Source organism: Gopherus flavomarginatus, chromosome 5 (genome assembly GCF_025201925.1).
Source record: "Gopherus flavomarginatus isolate rGopFla2 chromosome 5, rGopFla2.mat.asm, whole genome shotgun sequence".
Lineage (NCBI taxonomy): Eukaryota > Metazoa > Chordata > Testudines > Testudinidae > Gopherus > Gopherus flavomarginatus.
Window position 1 is genome coordinate 153,177,973 of NC_066621.1, and position 17,191 is coordinate 153,195,163.

General features: G+C 44.1%; 1 protein-coding gene across 4 annotated transcripts in view; it reads left to right on the forward strand.

Annotated features, from left to right (window-relative positions):
* Positions 1-17,191, forward strand: part of FERMT2 (FERM domain containing kindlin 2) — a 124,772-nt gene that overhangs the window by 48,156 nt on the left and 59,425 nt on the right. For all 4 annotated transcript variants that reach the window (XM_050952597.1, XM_050952598.1, XM_050952599.1 and 1 more), the window contains exon 3: positions 10,019-10,252. In XM_050952597.1, coding sequence (XP_050808554.1) covers positions 10,019-10,252 — 234 coding nt within the window. The remainder of the gene's footprint in view (positions 1-10,018; positions 10,253-17,191) is intronic.

Sequence of the window (17,191 nt, forward strand, 5' to 3'; positions counted from 1 at the left end):
CTCCCAAGATGATGACAATGTGAGATAACAACCTTGGCAAATAATGCATTTAAAAAATCTTGGCCTATTAGGAAACATTTATTTAAGTTTCCATTCCCAGTCATAAATCTAGCATTCTGGAGCAAAGTGACTAAAATATAGTCCAACAAACAAATGTTTATTTAACATGCCCCTCACTTTTCCCTCCACCGCACTCCACTCACCGGTGTTGTCCTTGGTCAGTGGAGATTCAGGCCATGGCTACACTGGCGCTTTACAGCGCTGCAACTTTCTCACTCAGGGGTGTAAAAAAAACACCCCCCTGAGCGCTGCAAGATACAGCGCTGTAAAGCGTCAGTGTAAACAATGCAGCAGCGCTGAGAGCGCAGCTCCCAGCACTGCAGGCTAAACCCCATGAGGATGTGGAGTACGTGCAGCGCTGGGAGAGCTCTCTCCCAGCGCTGGCGCTGCGGCTACACTCACACTTCAAAGCGCTGCCGTGGCAGCGCTTTGAAGTTTCCAGTGTAGCCATACCCTCAGAGTTCAGAGGTGCTTTTCACGTGAGTACACCTGCCAGGTGGGGGACAAGAAGGCACCTTGCTCGTTCCTCCAGCTGCTCACTGTTCGCTCTGGCCACGTCTGTTCGTTGTGCCACCGTTCACTCCACCACTCTATTGCCAATGGCCCTGCGCACTCACCTTCTGCTGCCACCTGCCCTGTGACCTCTGCGAGTTGGTCTCTTGAGGTTCCACCAGCTCTCAGTGATTTCAGCTGAGCTCTCAGTGTGGGAACCTCGCTCCCTGCTAGTGCAGGCTGGGCTGTCTCTTACACAAAAACACTGTACCCACAGGAACACTGTCCCCACAGCAGGACTAAGCACTTAGACCTGATTGTCAGTGATTTCAGCTGCAGTGGTCACTTAACAGAACAAAAGATTCTCTATGGAGCCTAATCAGCTCTGTCTTTAAACAGTGGAGAGGGACAGGTCCCCACCCTCTCTTGATGCCTTCAGATCATCACAGGCTAAGTACAGTTCTACTGCCCTTTACTCACACAATAAGAAAAACATTTTATCTCCCATTTCCCCCACATTCAAGTGGTTTGTAACCCAACCCCAGCCAAAATCTATCACTTGGACAACACAGATCTGTTTGCTGGATACCTAGGTAGATTAGGTTTGAATGTAAATATAATCTGGCCCTGAAGCCTTTCCCCACAGTCCCAGCTCATCACTCGCTGTCAGGGAGAGCTCATTTAGGGCTTGTCTACATCACAAAGTTGCAGCGCTGGTGAGGGGGTTACAGCGCTGCAACTTAGGAGGTGTACACATCTGCAGGGCATCACCAGCGCTGCAACTCCCTGTTTGCAGCGCTGGCCGTACTCCCGTTTTGTCTCGGGTGTAGAGGGTCCAGCGCTGGTGATCCAGCGCTGGTAATCAAGTGTAGACACTTACCAGCGCTTTTCTTGACCTCCGTGGAATAAGCAGGTATCCCAGCATACCTGAGGAAGCCTCTGGTAATCAAGCAGGTCTCCTTCCCCGGTTTGCTCTCGCGTTCCCCGAACCCCCGTGCAAGCAGGTCTCCTTCCCTGCAGTTTGCAAGGTGGTTCAGGGAACGCGAGAGCAAACCGCGGCGAAGCTGGTCTCCTTCCCCGGTTTGCTCTCGCGTTCCCCGAACCCCCGAGCAAGCAGGTCTCCTTCCCTGCGGTTTGCAGGGGGGTTCGGGGAACGCGAGAGCAAACTGCGGCGAAGCTGGTCTCCTTCCCCGGTTTGCTCTCGCGTTCCCCGAACCCCCGAGCAAGCAGGTCTCCTTCCCTGCGGTTTGCAGGGTGGTTCGGGGAACGCGAGAGCAAACCGCGGCGAAGCTGGTCTCCTTCCCCGGTTTGCTCTCGCGTTCCCTGAACCCCCGTGCAAGCAGGTCTCCTTCCCTGCGGTTTGCTCTCGCGTTCCCCGAACCCCGAGCAAGCAGGTCTCCTTCCCTGCGGTTTGCAGGGGGGTTCGGGGAACGCGAGAGCAAACCGCGGCGAAGCTGGTCTCCTTCCCCGGTTTGCTCTCGCGTTCCCCGAACCCCCGAGCAAGCAGGTCTCCTTCCCTGCGGTTTGCAGGGTGGTTCGGGGAACGCGAGAGCAAACCGCGGCGAAGCTGGTCTCCTTCCCCGGTTTGCTCTCGCGTTCCCCGAACCCTCCTTGAAGCCGCCCAACAGCGCTGCAGTGTGGCCACATCTAACACCACTTGCAGCGCTGGTTGCTGTAAGTGTGGCCACTCTGCAGCGCTGGCCCTATACAGCTGTACTAATACAGCTGTAACAACCAGCGCTGCAAAATTGTAGATGTAGACATACCCTTAGACTTTGCTTACAAATCATCATTTGAAATTATTAGGTTGGCCAACATCACTGAAATGAATGCACCGACATCAGAAAAAACAACAGCTGTATAAGGAAGCTAGTCTATGTTCATACTTCTCAAATCTATTATACTTTTTCAGATACACATATTTTATCATACACTCTATAAGCTTTTAAAGTGTGTATTAATGTTTCAGTTTAAATTCAGATTTCCAAACAGTCACTAAATTGGTATGTAACTAGCTCACAAAACTGGGGGGGGGGTGTTGGGGAAATTCGGCTGGGTGTACACCCCCCCTCGGAGGGGTGTAGGGAAATCACTGGGCCAGACACTCACACCCCCTTCCTCCCATAGCCCAGCCATGGGCATCCCTTCCCCCACAAAGCCCAGGGATCCAGAGGAGAAGCAGCCTGATGCTGGGTCCCAGGCTTGTACAGAGTTTCCTGCATAGCCCCTCCTTCCTTCAGGGTGTGGGGGGAACTGCAGCTGCCAGGAACCCTTCAGCTTCCCTCTCTCCCACCAGCATTTGTTGCACTTTTAGTACAAATAAATAGATAATTGTACCCTATTAAGCTGTGAACACTGTCAGTACATCATTGTAATGGGGAATACAATTACACACTTACTGTGGTTCCTTCCCCTCATCAGCCTTACCTGCGCTCTACTGTCAGGGCGTACTGCACTGCAAACAGGTCCTGGCCTGCAGTATAGTTGGACCCTCTGGTCACATGTACTCCTTCCTCCTCCTCACTGTTCATGCTAGGTATCTGCAGCTCAGGCTCCTCTGAGGTATCCACAATGGTGTGTGGGCAGGGGGGCGGTGTTGCTGAAAAGTGTGGCATGCAGCTGTTTGCAAAAGTGGCAGGTCCACAGTGCGGCACTAGATTGACTGTTGGCCTCTTTGGCCTTCTCATGTGCTTGATGCAGTTCTTTTGCCTTCACCCAGCACTGCTGCTGATCTCTGTTGTACCTCTTTTCCTGCATCCCTCATGCAGTTGGCTCGTAGATACTCATAGGAATGTGGACATGTCTGCACAGCAAAGAAAAACCCACAGGGTCCCAGGGCTTGGGCTCCAGTCCAAGCCTGGAAGTTTGTACAGCAACGAACCAGTTTCGCAGCACGAGCCCAAGTCGGCAGGCATGGGTTTTTCTTTACTGTGTAGGCATACCCTAAGTCTGGTACTTCACTGTTTTTGAGCCGCCTCTTCTCCCCACAGGCCCAGGGGATCTAATATTTCCTGTCTGCTCCAAGCCAAAGTATGTCTCTAGCATGTAGCCAGCATGGTCAACTAGGCAGTTGCGCCAAACAATGGAGAGCTATTAGGTGTGCTTGTCAAACTGGACAATCAGGAAAAGGTATTGCTAAACTTCATGAGGCAACTATTAGTGTTGACAAAAGTAATATAGTGTCTCCACTCATGCTGCATTGACCTCTAATACATCAGCTGTGGCTCAACACCTCTTGGGGAGATGATGTTATTGCATTGCTGTAATCAGGCACTTACATGAGTGAGAGACAAATTGGAGTGTAGAAGTAGACACATGCACAACAAAGTCAGCACAAGGCAGCTTAGTTGACCCAACTTTCTAGTGTAGACCAGGCCTAAGAGTTAAAGACCAGGAGAAAGAGTGTGCGTATGCATGTATCCTTGCTATATCACACCAGTGTCTCAACCTGATTCAGATCTGCATTGTAATTGCAGATAAATGGACGCAGCATGTAGTCCTATTCTGGGCGGGATCTTGCCTACTAATGACTAGCACCTTTAGGCAGGGTGAATACAAACTGATCAAAAATCCAATCTTTCTTTTTTTAACCTTAAATTAAATATGACTTATTTTTAAAAATAAAACTTATTTGAAATTGACAACTTATGTTAAGGCCTAAATTTACTGTAATGATTTAAAATAAATATATCATACATATTTGCTGCCAAGTATTTTTTTAAAAAGCCAGGCCACCGAATGGGTGGATATCACTGCCCGTGTACCTGGAACCAGAGTTAGAAGTGCTAAGCTGGATTTTGACCACTGTAGCATCTTCTGCATATGCACAGAGAATATTTTCTTCACTTCAGTTTATGCCACTCGTTCAGGTCAATGTTTGATTAATTCAAAGTTAAGAAACCCATTGGGAGTGGGAAAGAGGAAAGCTTATTTTTCCTCCTCTAATCTATGAATAAAAAGTAGGTGTGAGAAGACGAGATCTACTAGTTCTAATATCTTGAACATTTATTTCTGGTCATTATCTGGTCAATTCACTAACTACAGATAATGCTTCCTTTTTGTTTAACAAATCTGTTTGTTTTAAATGCAAAACATGTTTTGATTAACCTTTTTTGTAGGTGTCCAGCACATTTAACATAAAGTAAAAATTAAGAATCTGAATAAATGTAAATTAAGCTATATAATTGTTTAAGGGTAGCTATAGTGTATCCTCTTTCTGGTAGAAAAAAGAAGCACCAATTTAGTTGAAAAACTGTAATTAGTTGCAAATCAGCATGTTTTATTGGTTACCAACTAATGAGAATCAGCACTTCTGGAGAAAATAACTATGTAAAGTACAAATACAAAACATGGTTAAAATCAACTATTATTTATTATCAAGACTTTCTGCTTGTTGATTTAACTTTGAAAATCAATCCATCCTGATCTTAGGGGTCTGTGCCTTTGGTGATATTTGTCCAGCTAGTTATGCCAATAAAGTCTTATTGAGTTTAAATGATTACATTTTCCTTAACCTGGCACAGTTGCTGTACAATCGAGTAAATTTCATAGCTAAAAGTAGCAGCAAGTGAGTATAAGTTAATAGTTAAGTTACAGCATGCTATTGCAAGTCAGGGCTTCTGGTTCTGTTCCTACCTCTGCTGTGATTTGTTGTGTGACTCTGGTTGTATGATCACCACTGCTTCAAGGTCCATAACTCTTTAAAATTGATGTAATACATATCTGATTCTTAGGTTTTTAGGGAGTCTTAATGCTTGCAAAAAGTAATTTTGAGATCTGTGTTAAACACTCAGATTCAGTATTTGGAATAATAGTAGGAAATGTGTTTAATAATTGCAGTACATAGAAGCAAAAACCCTTCTGCTGTCACATGACTGTTACTAGTAAGACAAATTAGTCAGTAAAAAATTGAGACATTTTAATGAACATTTAGAAACCTAGGTTAGGACATGATTGAAACACTTTCAAGTGTCTCTCTGCAAAACTAACTTTAATAATTGGTTACATTTTATAACTTGGATCTCACATTTTGTTACATCAGAAAGCACAAAAAATTCCTAAACCTAACATGGTCATTGAAGTCTGACCTAATGAGGCTATTGCTAAATATAGTTTTATCCAAGCTGTCTTTTTAGAAACTTGCTGTTTTTAAATGACCACATGTAGAACTGCATTTGTAAATCTAGCAAGTTTTTTGTTTGAATAAAGAAACATAACTATCTGTAAGGTAGCCACAAGATTCTTCACATAACTGATTTTTTTACCTTTCTTAATGCACACCATTTCTTACTGTATGCAGAGCATTCGTCTCAGTCCAAAAGACAATCAAAGTCCACCTTCTGTAGCACTGAAATTACACAAGTGTTAGAGATTCAAAATGACTTTATTTTCAGTGCCAACTTCATAAATTTTCAGGATAGCAGAAGCTGGATTTCATGTCCAAAGTTCATTGTAATATGTCAGTTTTTTGACAGTAGCCAAGGCTTGTGTAAGTTTGCATGCTTTTCTATATTTGGTTTTGTTTAATTTGATTGTACAAAGCTTCTGAAAAGTTTAGCTAACATTCCCACTTTCTGGCTGCAGTATTCTACCAATAGGATTTTTTTTTTCATGCTTAAAGAAACTGTCCCTTTATATTCTGTGAACTTTCTTAGTGATCCTGAGATCAAGATAGTATGAAGGCATAAAGGAGAAGGAAGATTCATTGTAATTCAGATTCTTCTTCCATCTCTCCTTGCCTGAGCATCAGTTAGCATCAGAAGTTCAGAGATGTGCGTGTGGAACTGTTTTTTCTAATAAAACTGCTAGAATATATTGTTCAGTATACGGCATTTGTACTGTTGCTCATCTGCCTTTTGAGGTTGGCTATTTTAAAAAATGCTTGTTTGTTGCTTGCTTGTTAGCTAGTTCTTTAAACTCCCAGATTTTAGAGATGGAGAAGACAGCCTTTTTACAGTAGATGTTAGCTATCCGCTCTAACTCGGGCCAACTAATTCTGTGCATTCGCAGTATATAATCACAAGAGAATCTGCTTTTAATATAACACCAGAGGATTGGCAAAGCCTTTCCGTCAATGGATGTACTTCGCAGCGTAATTTTAGTTAGCTTCCTTTTCATTGTTGGTAAAGTCTGAAATCCTAACAGAAGCTCAAAAGGGTTCTTTGTCACTGGAAAATTTTCAGTACAGACTGGATGTTTTTCTGAAAGGCATTATCTAATTGACACAGGAATTTGGACGAATAGTTCTATGTCCTGTGTTCGGAGGTGAGATGATCACTCTGGTGCCGTCTAGCCTTACACCTGGTCTACACTGGGGTTGGGGTGAGGATCGATCTAAGTTAAGAAATTTCAGCTATGTGACGAACCTAGCTGAAGTTGAGTTACTTAGATCGACTTATCATGGTGTCTTCACTGCGACGAGTCAATTGCTGCCGCTCCCCTGTTAACTCTGTCTACACCTTTCGCCGAACTGGAGTACAGGAGTCAATGGGAGAGCACTTGGGGGGTCAATTTATCGTGTCTAGAGTAGACGTGATAAATTGACCCCCGCTGGATCAATCACTGCCCGCCGATCCAGCAGGTAGTATAGACATACCCTTAGAGTCTATCAGTCTATGAAATACACAGGTGATCATACTCTTAATATTTACTTTGAGTAAACCTCTAATTTTGGTAAACTTTTTAGGAATCTCATGCATACATGACCTTCTGTGGAAGCATGTTATTTGCAATAAAAATATATTAGCGGACATTCATTTCCAATTAAACTTTTTTATGCTGACACATAGCCCTCCATCTTCAAAAAGTGAATCCTCAAGTGCAGTGGAGCACCTTGCAGCACACCAGTTGGGGGGGGGGGGGCATTTTTGTCCCTAGTCTTGGCAGCTGACCTGACCCACAGCATAATTTAGAGCAGCCTCAGAAACCTCTTACATGCTGTTTTGCTTCAGTGATTCTTGCTGGAAGAGCACACTGTGTGGCCCAGCTGCTTATGTTGTTGTGAGAGGGGAGGGGTTTGAAGTGTGTAACCAGTTCTAAACCAGCCAGGGATTCCCCCACACTTTGGAAGATCCTCATTTGCCCACTTAAAGCAGCTTTAAGTCCCCTTTGCACCACTTAGCCAGTGTAAATGAGATTTGGCAAGAGTAAGGATCTGCCTTACCACACAGGATGTCAAGAAAGACCAGGTGATAACAGGAGGATTGAAGAAGGAAAGAAGAATGGATACCCTGTAAGCAATCAAAATCCTAACATGGTTCATGAATGGCACTCTCCCTTGCCTCATGTCAAGTAAATCTAACTAGCTTGTTGGATTCTGGGGAAGGAACGATGTCATTATTCCCTGTGTATAGTCTCCACCTATGGAACTATAGACAAATGTGGAAGTAGTTCAGAGTAGCACTTGCGCTGTTGTTGATATACTTACCCTTAAAAGTGTAATGGGGGAAACGGCATTTCTCATGTTTGAAGCACAAAAGAATCCGAGGCAGTGTCATGCAGCAAGTGGGAGTGTGGACTTTCGGTCTGTGTTTTGCAACATACAGTATGTGCTGCAGGTATGTGTGTGTAGGTTATTATCTATCTCAGGGTATGGCTACACTTACAGTTGTACAGCGCTGGGAGTTACAGCTGTCTTCGTACAGCTGTGTAGGGAAAGCGCTGCAGTGTGGCCACACTGACAGCTAACAGGGCTGCAGTGTGGCCACATTTGCAGCATTTGCAGCGCTGTTGGGAGTGGTGCATTGTGGGCAGCTATCCCAGCGTTCAAGTGGCTGCAACGTGCTTTTCAAAAGAGGGGGGAGAGAGAGAGAGAGAGAGTGGATTTTTATCTGTCAGCTCCCTGCCTTGCAAGTTCTAAGGACTGGAACATACACATCACCAACCTGCAATCACTTTAAAAGTTTTGAGCCCTTCCCCCACCCCTCTCTTATTCACTAAATGCAAATTATGCACTCCTAAATAGCCTTCAGACCACATAAGCAGCTGCTCAACACAGACTCCCCCCTCCCCCTCTGCCATGTGACTTCTCTATTCAAGCAAACAGCTGTGAACCTTCCAAAGCAATTCCCCTGCCTGCCTCCACTCGATCGAGCAAACAGGAGCTGTGTTTGTTTTTTAGATAAGCAGCTTGGGGGAGCTCGGAGTTTTGCCATTCTTCCGGTTTGTTGTGAGCAGGCATTCTGGGATACCTCCTAATATCCTGGAGGCCAATAACAGCGCTTTTGGTGGCCACACCTGCGGAGCAGTGCTGCATCACCAGCGCTGCAATTGTAACACCCCAAGCAGACCAGGTGTACAGCTAGCGCTGCAGCCAGGGAGTTGCAGCGCTGGATGTGCCTTGCAGGTGTGGACAGTTACTAAGTTGCAGTGCTGTAAACCCACCACCAGCGCTGCAACTCTCCAGTGTAGCCAAGCCCTGAGGTGCCTTTGGTTTGTGTGTGTGTGTCCCAATTTGACCTCTTCTATAAAGAGGCCTGGTTTTTCAAAGGGTCAGTGATCTCTTAATATTTGACACTATTTGTGATTGTTAGGGGTAGGGTATGGGGTTAAATCACTTGTTTTCACTAGATTACTCTGAAAGGGATGTTTAAAAAAACAATGATACCCTTATCATACCCTTATTGTTTATAACTAGCCAGTGAGGAAAGTATCATTCTGATTCTACACAAAGTGCCCTTAAATGAATAAAACAAGAATCAGTTAAACTTACATCCCTGAGTACGTGATCAGTTTCACCTTTTGGTTGTGTGGATCTTTTTGTATTGCAATGTGGGAGAGAAAAATAGGCAATGACTGTAAAACCTTGAAAATTGACAAGGGGAATGAGCAGCAGATGCCTTCAGTATGAGATCTTGGCTGTGAGATCCTTAGTAAGTCACTTGAACTTTTTGTGCTTCTGTTTTCCCTCCTAGCCTTTGTCTTGTCACTACAAATGAATATTGTGGTGGTGCCTAGAAGCCCACTGTGATCGGTGCCTCAAAGAGTGTCTTCCAATCGAAGTAGAAGAGAATAGACAACAGAGGCATATAACAGACAAGGGAAGCACAAGAAACAATGAGACAATACTGCTTGCTCCAAAAGCAAGTGGTTATGACACACCAGTTTGCTAACTGCTTAGGTGCTGCCAGAAAAAATGTATAACCTCACTGTATTTCTACAACATGTGAAATCACTGTCCCATTGTGTGTATTATGGCTACTACTGCTATTGGAATACAAATAATGTGTCTTATAATACTTGAAACTGAGTAGATTTCATGTTAGAGAGGGGTGAGGTGAGGTAGTATCTATTATTGAACCAACTTCTGTTGGTGAAAGATACCAGCTTTTCAGGTCTGGGAAAGGTATCTGCACTGCATTTAACAACAGATTTCATGTTGACTGTCACTTTTTTTAATGAATACATGTTTAAGTAGAAGTAAAAACAGTTCTTAATCTATTTTTTTCAAATTACTTTTCCCCCCTAGATGTCAAGAAAGATTGGTCAGATCATGCACTATGGTGGGAAAAGAAGAGAACCTGGCTCCTTAAAACTCACTGGACCTTGGATAAGTATGGCATACAAGCCGATGCTAAGCTCCAGTTCACTCCTCAACACAAATTACTCCGCCTTCAGCTTCCGAATATGAAGTATGTGAAGGTGAAAGTGAACTTCTCTGATAGAGTCTTCAAAGCTGTCTCTGACATCTGTAAGACATTCAGTAAGTATCAGATACTTAGAAAACTAAGAGGCCTTCTTCTGGTATCTAGACAGCTGTAATTGCTTAGTCAGTTTAAAGTGGCATTATCTGCAGTGTCAGCCTTGTAGAAAATCAAACATGAAGTTTTAACTTTTTCTCCTGTCTTGAGTTACACATGCTGATGCTACCTGATGTTAGTCTGTTTTACTGCCTGGGAATAAGAGAACCTGTTTTTTATGAAAATCCAGTTCTGTCAGTGTAATTACTTAATTGATGGTCCTTAAGTTTGTAGACTTGCAACTATTTTAATTGGTAAATAAATCTTTTGCCCATCAAGATCAAACATAATTTTTAACAAATACAACCTAGAGGAACAGTCCTTATTAAACAAGGATGTACTCAAGCTTTGCCATTTTGTGAAAATTGTTGAAGTTACTTCTTAATTTGTATGTAAAAACGTACTTGATAACTTTAAATTGAAACTGGCTAATTTTTTTTTTAAGAAGCTTTATCTATCTGCCAGGCTCTCAGGTTCTCCAGTGGAGAATCAAGTTAGTGACCAAATGAGGGTATTTCACCACAAAACTGTCTGGTTCAGTGAAAGCATTGGTTCCATTGTTTTGCTGAAAGTACTTTCGCATTGCTCTGCCTGATGCATGTAGAAGAGTGTTCCCAAAGCCTGTGAATGGCATTGAAGAATACATCTATCCCTCCTCCCCCTGGCTGGGAAAGAGGCTCTAGGAACCCTGTACCTGTACACTAGGCTTTCCGCTTATGTGATTGCACTTCACTTCAAAGCTCCTGTGGAGTACCCCTGCCATCTATCCTGGCTATTGGGTGTTCATGGTCTCCAGGGTCTAGTCCTTCTCTCTTCACTCGCCAAATTGTGCATATTACTAATACATTCTGATTGGAGGAAATATATGTGCAAGAGGTGGATATCTGTAAATGTCTAACTTAGGTTTTCTACTTTAGTTTTTAATGGTTACCACCTTCTAATTACCATCTCACAGCCGTCTGTTAATCTTGCTTATGTGGGAGGATTGCGCTGTTTTCCTTCACTCCAAGGCAGTCTCCGTTCCAAAAGGAAATGAGCATCAGAGAGCTGTCTTCCTAACTGGAGTCTGCAATTTGAGCTCTGTCATAGTAAATCTATTTTGGTTTTCAAAAAGAAGATATAGATTACGCTGGGCTGACTCATTCATGTCATTATGCAGGAAGTGTTCAGCTGTAAGTGAACTGTTATGAAATGCCCACCTACATAAATAACAATGTTATGCACAAATTATGAAGCTGATTTAAGATTCTTTATAGCAGACTTTTTAGTGCTGTTTTAATGGCAACTGAAAATTGACACTTTTTAAAAATAAAGCTTAGCCAGCATTATTTTAGAATAAATACCCTCTTTTTACTTTTTTAATACCTTATCTATTCAGGTATTTAAACTTTCTGGCTAAAGATGTGACGAGCTTCTGCTTTGTTGCTAGTGAATTTTTGTAGCAGAGTCACATCAGGAGATTCAGATGTAGACAGTCACCTAAGGAAATATTTCTTCTTACTAGCTGGTGCCACAGAACTTTCAGAACCTTAAAAGGACTTAAACTGTAGTCCTTATTTTGTTGTTTTTTGGTATATTTTAAGAAGGAAATTCTCAAACTAAGGGAGTGTTGGGAATTAACTTTCCTCCATCCTACCCAACTAACCTAACTGCAGCTGTCTGTGAGGTGAGAGGTAACTCTTCATTGAAACTGGCTGCTCTGCAGTTATTGGGAGGAGTTTCCTGCATCTCCTGCCTCTCTTCTTCCCCTCCCCCCTCCACCCCCCAAGCTTTTGAAGAGTTTAAGTACTGAGGCATGTTGCTTTTCCAGAATTTCTTCCCAGTCCAAGAGACCACAGAGAGTGCCCACTGGATAAGTGGGCTGATAGTTTTGTCTTGTCAAATCTACCAAGGGAGTATTTTGTTACTGAATGTCTGAGGGGAGAGAGCCAGTTATCCCAAGCATGGATTCACATTTTTCTTACTCGGAAAAGACTCTGAAAGGTCCCTGGGTGTGAGAATGGTGTCTCACTAGAAAATCAAGTGCTCTGCTGTTCTTGGCATCTGTCTGGCCATTTTGTGACCAAACTAGTTATTAGCTGGCTAGATGAGGTGAAGGGTCTGTTTTTTTTTTTATTTCCCCTGAAGGATGTGGGTAGCAGGAATCTAACTAAGCCCGTTGGGCAAACAATCTGAACTATGTTGCTCAAAACATTAAGGGCTTCCACCAGCATCCTCTGTTCTTCCTTAGTGGCTTGCTGAGCATTAGACTTTGTGTTAGGGGGCCTAGCTCAACCCAGCTCTTTACAACACCTCTTCTCCTGGGGCATGGAGTTGTGCGTGGAGGAGGTTCCTTTCTTTTTAAAGAACCCCCTGGATTTTCCCTTACCTGACATGTCAGGCAACAAGTTTAGCTTCCCAGAAAAGAAACCTACATCTAGTTCCAGTTTTGGGAAACAAACTGTTTCCTTTGTATACCGGTTAGTAAGCTCAAACCTTCCTTCTCAGCCCTAAGCATGGGCTCAAAGGCTTTGAGCAATCGGCTATCTCCCTTCTTCTTGCATCAAGGCAAGTCTGAAAGAGGTTGCATTTTATTTTTCAACCCAGTGGGAAGCCATCTTCTTGGCTTCTTGAGTCATTTTCCATCATTTCCCAAGGGTATCCTGTTTGTGTTTTTCCTCGAGCTTCCTTTGCTCCCTAGAATAATATCTCCGCTCCCCTTTTCCCAGGTCAAGAGAAAGGAAATCATGCTTAAAAAGCATTTCCTATGTTGCAGTTGTCTACAGCTGCCAACTTTTGTAGTATCTGAGTGCGGATGGGGGAGTGGCTGATTCTTGTAGCCAATATTTTGCTGATTATTTTGAGATATGTCCAGTTTAGCCCTGAAAACAGCAAATAGTAATCACACCAGTGGTACTTACCTACCTGCAGTATCCCTTTTTTATTTGACTTTAAAAATGGAGCAATTTATAAGCCAGTGTTGTCTGAATCAGAGTGCAGGAGAAAAACTCTCTTAATAACTAAATCACTCCCTTCTATTTTGGCTGTAATGGTATGCTCTCTTTTAACCCCAGGAACACTTAATTTTCACTGAATTGTATAGTTAAGTATGGAATGATTAAGTGACTATAATCCTTGATGCTGTGAATCATAGTGAGTAAGTTAAGTAGTTATATTTTTAGAACATTACATGTGAATAGGTGTACTGTTGGTGAATTTATTTATTGAAGTTATGAAATGCCAGAATTAAGGTTGCACAGGGCACCTTAATTTGGCCCCTTGTATGCATGCATTATAATACAGTTCTTAATTACGTGATCACCAGGGGCAGCTCCAGGCCCCAGCATGCCAAGTGCATGCTTGGGGCCGCATGCGGTGGGGGGCGCTCTGCCGGTCGCTGGGAGTGCGGCAGGCAGGGTACCTTCGGCGGCATGCCTGCGGAGGGTCCACTGGTTCCGCAGCTCCGGTGGACCTCCCGCAGGCGTGCCTGTGGAGGGTCAGCTGGTCCTGCGGCTTCGGTGGAGCCGCGGGACCAGCAGACCCTCCAGAGACACTCCTGCGGGAGGTCCACCGAAGCCGTGGGACCAGCAGACCCTCCACAGGCATGCCTGCGAGAGGTCCACCAGAGCCGCGGGACCGGCGACCAGCAGAGCGCCCCCCGCAGCATGACACCGTGCTTGGGGCGGTGAAATGTGTAGAGCCACCCCTGGTGATCACATACTATTTTTCTTTTCCAAATGACCCCTGTTCAATTCCATGCACACTGGTCAGTGCTCACTTAATGAGCGGTAATGGGATATTTTTGTTTTCTCTGTGTTCAGTGTCTCCATCGCTTATTGATTGCACACTATACAATCCCTGCCTTCAGAGCAGAAGTATTAAATTTCCTCATGAGGCCTTCTGTGGTGCTTATCATTGCAGTATCTTAGTGCTTCACAAATAATCATTTATTTTCATAGGCCCCTTGAGATGAGGTGGTATTACAAACTCCATTTTATAGATAAGGATCTGAGGCACAAAGACAAAGGTCAAAAGTATGCACTCATTTTGGGCGCCCATTTTGGAATCTCTTGGATCCGTTTTTTCCCCCTTTCCCCCCCCCCCACTCCTGGTTTCCTTAGCATTGTAGAGCACTTTCAGAGCACAACTCCCGCTGATTTCAGGTGCAATTGAGAGTGTTCTGCATGTCTGCAAATCAGACCCCACAGTCTCAATTCAAGCACCCAGAAAATGAGGAATACACAAATTGGACCACCTCTAGAAAGTTTTTGTTGTATGTTTTTGTTTAAGCAATTCGGCTAGCATCACATAGGAACTCTGGAATAGGAAGCAATAGGATTCAGTTCCCCAGGGCAATATTCAACTGCCTTACCCATGAGACCATTCTTTCTCTTCTTCTAATCCCCTGTATCATTCACTACATGTCTTCCAACCGGAGACCTGTCTGAGCTGCCGGTCCTTTTATCAGGACCTGGAAGTTAGTCTCAGCAACGAGGTTCATAGCAGCTGCTGAGAGGGAGGAACTCCTAGCAGGATCCCTGCTACACAGTCCACACGGTAGTGTGCAGGTGGCGGAGCCCCCATTGGTGCACCAGAGGATGATTCTGATTGGTGGTACCAGACTCTCTGACCTCCTGGACTATGATGAGAGGGAGGGCTGGTCTACATTAGGGGAGAGGATCGAACTAAGATACGCAACTTCAGCTACGTGAATAATGTAGCTAAAGTCGAAGTCTCTTAGATCGAGTTACCTACTGTCCTCATGGCGCGGGATCGACATCCACGGCTCCCCCTGTCGACTCCGCTACCGCCGTTCGTGTTGGTGGAGTTCCGGAGTCGACAGGAGCGCGTTCGGGGATCAATATATCGCGTCTAGATGAGACGCAATATACCGATCCCCGAGAAATCGATTGCTACCCACCGATACGGCCGGTAGTGAAGACGTACCCGGAGTGTGTGTGCTTCTTACTATCCACTTCCTCGCCGTCGTGTCCTGTCTGACACCAACTGGTTGGACCTGCTGCCACCTGAGGAGGGTAAGGAACTCCTATGGACCTGCCTTTACTCCACACTGGTTCCACAGCCCTATAGGGATATTAGTAGGCAACTTCTCCACGGAGCCATGAGCGCGGGCATGTACCTGGCACAGTCCATGAACTCCCCTGACATCAGCTTCTCTTTTGTGGCAAGAATATTTTCTGCTTCCTTTCCTTCTGTTAGAAATGTAGCTTCTTGCCTTGTTTATTCAGAAGGACCTCAATAATAATGGCAAAAAGCTGTAATTTGAACTGTAACTTCTCCCCTAGGGAGGGGATGTTTATTTTAAATCTCTCCCATCATCGCTCTCCAGGTCATCAAAATCTTGCTAAGGTTGTCCAATAATAGACAGAAGTGAGGGCCTGACATTATACAAATTTTCATGGCGCTTTTTTTTTTTTTTTGGTGGGGGGGAGGAGAAGAGAGCGATGTTTGAGAGAGTGTTACAGAACAGAAAGAAGAAAAGGGGCCAAAAGGATCCAGTTTAGCTAGTATGGATATTTGTTGCTTGAATCTGAAGATTCCACGATGGGCAGCACTGTTGGAACGTGGGGAAGGCCACTCTTCTGTACCTTGCAGCAATACCTTGCAGTTATCTTAAGTGGCTTGTTTGGGTGTTTTTTAGTCACTTTTGAGAGGGTGAAAGGGGAGATTGCTTCCTCAGAACAAAAACGGTAAGGCTAAAAATCTCAGGCAGAATTTACTGCACTAGAAGAAAATGTGTCAAAGAGTAACAGACCAGGAATGTGGTGGTGTGGTAGTTTTTTAAATCAGTGGAACTGCGTAGCTAGGCATGGAGTAACTAGCTATTGCACTTTATACTGTTAATGGTAGTTCACAAGGTACTTGCACTATTTTTTGAGGTATGCTACGTGTCATGACTGACAGTACAATTTCACTGACTATAAATGAATTACTTGGACTTGGATGTTTGTCAGTGTCACCATAATGCTTCTGTCTTGCAGTGAATGTGATAATGCAATGCGTGACTGATTTTGCTATGAACCCAGCTTCTGGAACAGGCCTTAATAGTAGGAAACTATTGTCTTCTAGCAGTTTATAAAATGAATGCATTGTAAACTTCTGGCACTGCTTCCATTACAATTACAGCCTTTTTCATAGTCAAGGTCTCGAGGGGCCTAGCATACTAGTTTCAATACAGTCAATTAGCTATAGTTTCTTATAGCGAGCAACATCAGATCTATTACAGTAGCCACTTTGTTTAAACAAACCAAGAGCTGGAACTTCGTAGACTAGCTCATGAAGTCTTGACAAGTCTTTTGTGGTGATCTGTATTAGCTGTCCTCTAGACTTCTAGAAACATTTTTAAACTCTACTTTTAAAACCACTGTACCCTTCTAGTGTATTAATATAGACAGGTAATTGATTTATCCTATTTATCTTGTGCAGTCTAAAGTAATTCCCAAGGACTACTACTGTCATTGACAGGTGACTTTTACCCCCTCTTCTTTTCCTTTGATGCTCTTCTGAGACAGCAGGTGTTGCTTCCTCCCCCATTGGATCTGGTGGACAGGTCACCTCATGAGAGCAGCTGTGCACATATGATCTTGTGAGATTGGAAGGTATGGCAGGAGTCATGACCCTTTTGTCTGGGTGCTAGACTGTAGCCCTTGGACTTCTCTAGCAGCTTGCCCAAAAGGTTTGGGACACCTTTTTTACTTTTCAGTTCTGGCCTCTAGTGGCAGGAGTGAGTAGAATTTGCTGCTGCAATTTGCATGAGATCTAGCTTCCTGCCACCCTACTGTGCTGAAGGCCCTGTGGAACTGAATGGGCTTTACCAGACAAGTGAAAGGTCTAATGGCCCAAAGGGTAGAATCTGCCAGATGCCTCCCCAGTTACCCCAAGACATGGGAATATAATTCCTA